The sequence below is a fragment of the Rhamphochromis longiceps genome, linkage group LG3, assembly GCF_057381845.1.
Source record: "Rhamphochromis longiceps isolate RC_006_pf linkage group LG3, R_longiceps_female_GT1.1, whole genome shotgun sequence".
In the NCBI taxonomy this organism is placed as follows: Eukaryota; Metazoa; Chordata; class Actinopteri; order Cichliformes; family Cichlidae; genus Rhamphochromis; species Rhamphochromis longiceps.
The window spans coordinates 29,969,202-29,977,090 of NC_140559.1; the positions used below are offsets into that span (position 1 = coordinate 29,969,202).

Consider the following 7,889-nt stretch of genomic DNA (forward strand, 5'->3'; position numbering starts at 1 on the left):
CAGAGAATGTGTTGTTAATTCAAACTGGAAACGTAAGGCTGGAAGCCCGTTTCAGAAATCGTGGATCATACCATGAATCTCATTTTTGATTCACTTATTGAAACTTCAAACATAAGGGAAGTACTCTTAAACTGTGTAAAGGACCCGGCATGACTCAGATGTGGGATGCTTTATATTTTGCCCAGCACTCTGCTGGCACTACCACAGTTGTGTTTTCAAATCAAATCAAATCAAATCACTTTTATTGTCACATCACATGTGCAGGCACACTGGCACAGCACATGCGAGTGAAATTCTTGTGTGCGAGCCCCACAAGCAACAGAGATGTGCAAACACAACAACACAAACGAGCAAAATACAAGAATGGCCAACCTGAAACTAATAAATATATGTACAATATATAATAGTGTATGCATTTCTGGATGTGTATACTAAATATTTTCCTACGTGTGTGTGTGTGTGTGTGTGTATACACATTTTTACAAATTAAATAGTAAAAAAAAAAAAAAATTAATAATAATAATAATAATAATAATAATAATAAAATATATAAAATATACAGAGTTGAATATGTGCAAAACAAGTGGCATTTATATACAGTGTGGAGTGCATAATGTTAAAGTTCCAGTAGTGAAGCTGAGGTGTCTATGACGTGTTCAGCAGTCTGATGGCCTGGTGGAAGAAGCTGTCTCTCAGTCTGCTGGTACGGGACCGGATGCTGCAGAACCTCCTTCCTGATGGAAGCAGTCTGAACAGTTTATGGCTGGGGTGACTGGAGTCCTTGATGATCCTCCCCGCTTTCCTCAGGCAGCGCTTCCTGTAGATGTCTTGGAGGGAGGGAAGCTCACCTCCAATTATCCGTTCAGAGCACCACACTACTCGCTGGAGAGCTTTGCAGTTGTAGGCGGTGCTGTTGCCATACCAGGTGGTGATGCATCCAGTGAGGATGCTCTCAATGGCACAGCGATAGAAGGTCCTGAGGATGCGGGGGCTCATGCCGAATCTTTTCAGTCTCCTGAGAAAGAAGAGGCGCTGCTGCGCCTTCTTCACTGTTTTGTTTGTGTGTACTGACCACGTAAGATCCTCAGCCAGGTGTACACCAAGGAACCGGAAGCTGCTCACTCTCTCCACAGCAGCGCCGTTGATGGTGATGGGGGTGTGTACTTCTCTGCACCTCCGGAAGTCCACTATCAACTCCTTTGTCTTTGCGACGTTGAGGGTGAGATGGTTGTCTTGACACCAGTGGGTCAGGGCGCTGACCTCCTCCCTGTAAGCCGTCTCATCACCGTTGGTGATAAGACCCACCACTGTAGTGTCGTCCGCAAACTTCACAATGATGTTGGAGTTGTTAGTGGCTGTGCAGTCGTAGGTGTAGAGTGAGTACAGGAGAGGGCTCAGTACACACCCCTGTGGAGCACCAGTGTTCAGTGTGATGGGGGATGAGGTGATGCTGCCCAGTCTGACCACCTGGCGTCTGTCAGACAGGAAGCTAAGGATCCAGCTGCAGAGGGAGCTGCTCAGTCCTAGATCCTGCAGTTTCCTGTCCAGCTTCGAGGGAACGATGGTATTGAATGCTGAGCTGTAATCTACAAACAGCATCCTCACATACGTGTCTCTCTTCTCCAGGTGTGACAGGGCAGTGTGTAGTGTCAGGGCTATGGCATCATCAGTGGACCTGTTGTGGCGGTATGCAAACTGTAGAGGGTCCAGTGAGTCGGGTAGTGCAGAGCAGATGAAGTCCCTGACCAGCTTCTCGAAGCATTTGCTTACGATGGGGGTCAGGGCTACAGGTCGCCAGTCGTTCAATGAGGAGATGGTGGAGGATTTGGGTACAGGGACGATGGTGGCCATTTTGAAGCAGGCTGGGACTACAGACAGAGAGAGGGAAAGGTTGAAGATGTGCGTGAACACTCCAGCCAGCTGAGCCGCGCATGACCTGAGGACGCGGCCGGGAATCCCGTCCGGACCAGTAGCTTTGCGTGCGTTCACCTTCCTGAAGCACTTCCGCACATCCTCCTCAGACACAGTGTGCGCACTGACGTCATCCGCGGTGCGCACACTGTCCGGTCTCATGGTGTTCGCTGTGTCGAATCTAGCGTAGAATACGTTTAGATCCTCACATAGAAAGGCCGTGGTCTTTTTACACTCCCCCTGACACTCACTCTTGTGCTGCTTGTCCAGCTGCTTCACCCTCAGCTCATTTGTCTCCTCCAGCCACAGCAGCTACTTAAACAGGGAAGGTATGCTTAGATGATGCTTGCTGGCTGTGACAACCAGCCTCCCTTGACACCACACCCTGAACCCATTGCTCCACCCCCTCCACTGAAGCTGAGCTACAAAGCACACTCTGCCACAGTCTGCTAATAAGAATCAACATCCCACAAAACATTGGATAGACCCCCGACTACATTAGGACCGTGTTAGTGGAAAATGATTCTATGTTTCTTTACCTTCTTTTAAATGTACAAAGATGCCTTTTCTCTGCCCTTTGTCTATGGTTAGATTAGTTTAGAATTATCCTTTTAGACTTTCCCAGCAAAGACATATTGTTTTGGGACATATTGTTTTAGATTGTTTTATCTCTCACAGCTTTCTCCCAGCTCTCTGCTGACGAGACTAGCGCCACATATGGAGTTGTTTATTTTATCTGTTTATTATTTTCTTATCCTGTTCTCACTGTCTTTCCTATAAAAAGTGCCAAGCCTCTGTTCACGGTGTGAGTTGTTTTTAACAGCTTACCCGTGTGCACGTTAAAGCATCAAAAGTAATTCTGTCTCATTGTGTCTTTATTTCTCCTGGGTTTTTTACAGAGTTTTCCCCCAACAGACCGACAGACCCAAAATAGACATGAGCTTCACGTCTATATTGGGTCTGTTGGTCCATGACCAGTTCACATCATGTGGACATCTAAACATGTCACTCCAACCTTTGCGCAGTTGGGAGCATTGTCCAACTTATTTTGAGACGCTTGTCTCGTGACTCCTGTATTCTGATTTTTTTGGTTTTATGGATATTTTTGAATTTGTCCAGAAATTCTTTGTATGATAACCAAAAACATTACAATGGATGTCCTTTTTGTTCCATTAAGTATGTATGTGGGAAGAAAACAATTCAAATGAGGTGTTTGAATATGATACATTTACATATTGGTTGTTGTTTTTATCTGTAGTATTTTCTCCTCTCTGTGTCTGTGTTTTTCTGAAGAATGACAATGTGTATTTCCTGCTGTTTGTCTCCACTCTGCACTTTAGTCTTTCTTCCTGTCATGTCTTTGTTTGTCCACCAGGTGTCTCCCTCAGCTCATTTTCTCCAAATCAGAAGCATCAGATTTGTGGAGATGCTCTGCCTGCCAGACACAGCTCAGGGCAAAGAAACATGTCAATCCTCCACAATATACAGGCCTGTGTATTATTTAGCTTTTATATTTCAATGTATAAATGATCGAGTGTCATCAAGCATTTCATCTGAAGAATGAGATTAAACGTCATCACTCTAGCTATAGTAATAATAATAATAATAATATCAAAAACCTCAAAGATTCAATTTTTTGTTATATTTTTAAAAGTTCAAACCTCAAAGACATTAAGTTTACAGTCATATATGATCGAAAAGAAAAATCAACAATCTTCACATTTCAGAAACTGGAACCAGCTTTAAATGTGACTAAAATAATGATAAAACAATAAATTCTCTAATCATTGACTAACTGATGAATCACTGCAGCTCTAATATATTTTTGCATTTGACAACCCACTACAGCAACTACAGAATAAAACCACTAACCAGACTGATGACAGATTTCAAACATGCTGAATATGAAGAGTAGTATCATTTAAACTCACATGATTATCAGCCATAAGAACAAATTCAGATTTATATTGATGTAAGGTATATAAATGTAAGTACAGTTTGAATCAGTGCAATATTATTTTCACACATCAATGGACCACTGAACTTCTCAGCTTCTAAAATGTAAAGCCTCATTTAGAAACTACACAAGTACATATAATGGTCAGGGATCAACATGAACCTGTCTTCTCTATTTGACTTTAATCAACTTTGCAGTGTCTCCATCTCCATAAAGCCAAAGTCCAGCATAGAGCGGCTGAGTGAATGTGGTCTGGACTCTGTGGATGAGAGTCATGGTTTCAGAGACGCTGTAGAAAGACAGAATACCTGCTCTGTGATCCAGGTACACTCCTACTCTGGAGGACTGAGGACCTAAGAGGTCAGTTTGGACTTTGTTGTGCCAAAATTTATAACTGTTTGTGCCACAATCTAATTCCCAAGATTTGCCATTGTATCCAAATCCACATTCATTGAGGCTCCCTGCTCTGCTGATATTCTTGTATGTGACTGCGAGACCAACTCCTCTACCTCTCCACTCCACCTCCCAGTAACAACGTCCAGTCAGACTCTCTCTACTCAGGACCTGTACACATCCAGTGAATCTGTCTGGATGATCAGAATAAGACTGTTGTTGTTTCATAAATGTTACTTTTCTGTTCCCCTTGGATAACAGTAGATATGCGTTTGCTGTGTTTGGATCCAGTGTGATTTCACGTGAATATTTTAAGAATCCAGCTCTGGTCTTTGGCTCTGGTGGTGACAGTAAAACATCCTCTTCAGTGACTGTCAGTGAGATGTTTGTCCATTCCTCTCTCAGAATGTCCTGTAGTTTATCTCTGGTCTCTGACACAGCTGCTGTCACATCCTCAAAGTAGCTCAGAGGACGAATATTGATGCTGGATGAGTGTGTAGACTCACTGAGTGCTGACAGTGAGGGGTAGTTGTGTAGAAACTGGTTGTGATCCTCTGTGTGTGAGAGCTGCTCCAGCTCGCCGTCTTTCCTCTTCAGCTCAGCGATCTCCTGCTCCAGCTTCTCCTGAAGCTCTTTGACTCGACTCACTTCAGTTTCCTGCTGGGACCTGACCTTCTTCTTCATATTGGATCTTCTTTTCTGGATGAGACGGATCAGCTCAGTGAACATCTTCTCACTGTCCTCCAGTGTTTTATCAGCAGAGCCATTGATGGCCTCCACCTCCTGTTGAAGCAGCTTCACATCTTTCTCTCGCTCCTGGATTCTCTGCTGGATGTTTAGTCGTCTCACCTCGAGCTCCTTCTGCTTCTCAGTCCTTTCTGCTGCAGCTGGGACTGTTTCATGGCCTTTATGTTCATCCATTGTGCAGAGATAACAGATACTCTGCTGATCAGTACGACAGAAAATCTTCATCACCTCATCATGGCGAGAGCAGATGTTCTCCTGGAGCTTCTTGGAGGGGGCCACCAACTTGTGTTTCTTTAATGGAGCTGCATCATAGTGAGGTTCAAGGTGTTTCTCACAGTAAGAGGCTGGACAAGATAAACAGGACCTCATGGCTTTCCGCTTCCTCCCAGTGCAGACATCACAGGCCACATCTTCAGGTCCAGCATAGCAGTGATCAGCTGGAGCAGCTTGGAGTCCAGTCTTCTTCAGCTGCTCCACTAAAGCTGCTAACATGGTGTTTTTCTCCAGGACAGGCCTCAGTGTGAAAGTCTTCCTGCACTGAGGGCAGCTGTGAATTCCCTTCCTGTCCTCTTCATCAAAGTGGGTTTTAATACAGTTCCTGCAGTAGCTGTGTCCACAGGTTGTAGTCACTGGATCCTTCAGTAGATCCAAACAGATGGAACAAGAGAAGGTTTCTCGGTCCAGCTGAACTCCTTTCTGTGCCATTTCTCCTCTCAGTGTCAGTGACTGTGTGAGTTTCACTTCCTTATAACTGAAACTAGTCTGAGCTCTGATCTCAACAACATGTTTCTGCAGTGAATGGAGCCTGTCAGCTCTTACATGTCACCACATGTTGGTTACACCCATCTTCAAACTGTAGATCTGAAGGTGAAGGAATGAGAAAACATGTGGACAGAGAGGAGGTGCTGTGTTAAAGATCAGGAAGAAGAGGGAGGGTTATCAGGCTGTGCTTCACTCCAGGAAGAGGAGCAGTTAAGAGAGCGAAACTGTGTTTTTAACCCTTTTTTAATTACTGCTCACATCAACTTTTACGCTTGTTAACCTTTCTTTTATATAAATGAATTAAAAAATCCATCGTTAATGAACATTGGACATACATGTCTCATGTTTATATTCACATGACCAGATTCTAAACCTGTAACTGTCAGAACAGTAGAGGCTGTTGCATTAATTAAAGCATATAGCTCTCTGTAACAAGATGAGAGCTAGATAAATGCCAACAACAAATATGTAAACTGCATTGCTTTGAACAGTCTAAAGTCTGAACATATAATTACAGATATTACTGCAGAAAGTTAATAACTCCAAAGAATCTTGCATTTTGTTTTGTTTTTGCATTTATAATCACTGCGGCAACAGAAATAACCCAACCATCTTCATTCGCTTTATCCAGGGCCGGGTTGTGGGGGCAGCAGCCTAAGCAGAAAAGCCCAGACCTCCCTCTCCCCAGCCACCTCCCTCCAGCTTATCCGGGGGAACACCAAGGCGTTCCCAGGCCAGCCAAGAGATATAATCTCTCCAGCGTGTCCTGGGTCTGCCCCGGGGCCTCCTCCCGGTGAGACATGCCCGTAACACCAACCCCAGGAGGCATCCTTGTCAGATGCCCGAACCACCTCAGCTGGTTCCTTTCGATGTGGAGGAGCAGCGGCTCTACTCTGGGCCCCTCCCGGATGGCCGAACTTCTCACCCTATCTCTAAGGGAGAGGCCAGCCACCCTTCAGAGGAAGCTCATTTCCGCCGCTTGTATCCGCGATCTCGTTCTTTCGGTCACTACCCACCGCTCGTGGCCATAGGTGAGGGTAGGGACGTAGATCGACCGGTAAATTGAGAGCTTTGCTTTTACACTCAGCTCCCTCTTCACCACGATGGACCGGTGCAGCGTCCGCATCACTGTCACCGCACCAATCTGTCTGTTGATCTCCAGCTCCCTTCTCCCACCACTCGCGAACAAGACGCCGAGATACTTGAACTCCTCCACTTGGGTCAGAACCCGGAATGGGCACTCCACCCTTTTCCGGCTGAGAACCATGACCTCGGATTTGGAGGTGCTAATCCTCATTCCCACTGCTTCACACTCGGCTGCGAACCGTTCCAGTGTGAACTGGAGGCCTTCACCCGATGAAGCCAACAGAACCACATCATCCGCAAAAATCAGAGATGAGATTCTGAGGCCACCAAAGTGAAAGCCCTCCGCCACTTGGCTGCACCTAGAAATCCTGTCCATAAAAATTATGAACAGAACCGGAGACAAAGGGCAGCCCTGGCAGAGCCCATCACCCACCGGGAACGAGTCCGACTTATTGCCGGCAATGCGAACCAAGCTCTTGCAACGGCTGTATAGGGATCAAATGGCCCGTAGCAACGGGCCAGACACCCCATACTCCCGCAGCACCTCCCACAGGACACCCCGAGGGACACGGTGGAATGCCTTCTCCAAGTCCACAAAACACATGTAGACTGGTTGGGCAAACTCCCATGCACCCTCAAGTATCCTTGAGAGGATAAAGAGCTGGTCCAGTGTTCCGCGACCAGGACAAAAACCGCATTGTTCCTCCTGTATCCGAGGTTCGACTAGCGGACGAACTCTCCTTTCCAACACACTGGCATAGACTTTCCCAGGGAGGCTGAGGAGTGTGATCCCCCTGTAGTTGGAACACACCCTCCGGTCCCCTTTCTTAAAGATGGGGACCACCACCCCGGTCAGAAGTCCAATAACAAAATACCACTCGGGTTCAGATCAGGGAGGCCGTTCCTCCCAATCACGCCCCTCCAGGTCTCGCTGTCATTACCCACGTGAGCATTGAAGTCTCCCAGCAGGACAACAGAGTCTCCAGGTGGAGCACCTTCCAGCACCCCACCCAGGGACTCTAAGAAGGCTGGG

The 7,889-nt window shown here is 46.2% G+C and overlaps 1 protein-coding gene across 1 annotated transcript; it reads right to left on the reverse strand.

Annotated features, from left to right (window-relative positions):
• Nucleotides 1-3,561: 3,561 nt before the first annotated feature.
• LOC146674015 (tripartite motif-containing protein 16-like) lies at nt 3,562-5,821 on the reverse strand. The gene has a single exon (XM_085393474.1). The coding sequence runs from the start codon at nt 5,711-5,713 to the stop codon at nt 4,040-4,042; it is 1,674 nt and encodes a 557-aa protein (XP_085249600.1). The 5' UTR covers nt 5,714-5,821; the 3' UTR covers nt 3,562-4,039.
• Between the last annotated feature and the right edge of the window lie 2,068 nt (nt 5,822-7,889).

Bases quoted from the DNA above. Each gene is read 5' to 3' on its own strand.
- LOC146674015 (XM_085393474.1), bottom strand. From the start codon at position 5,713: ATGGCACAGAAAGGAGTTCAGCTGGACCGAGAAACCTTCTCTTGTTCC.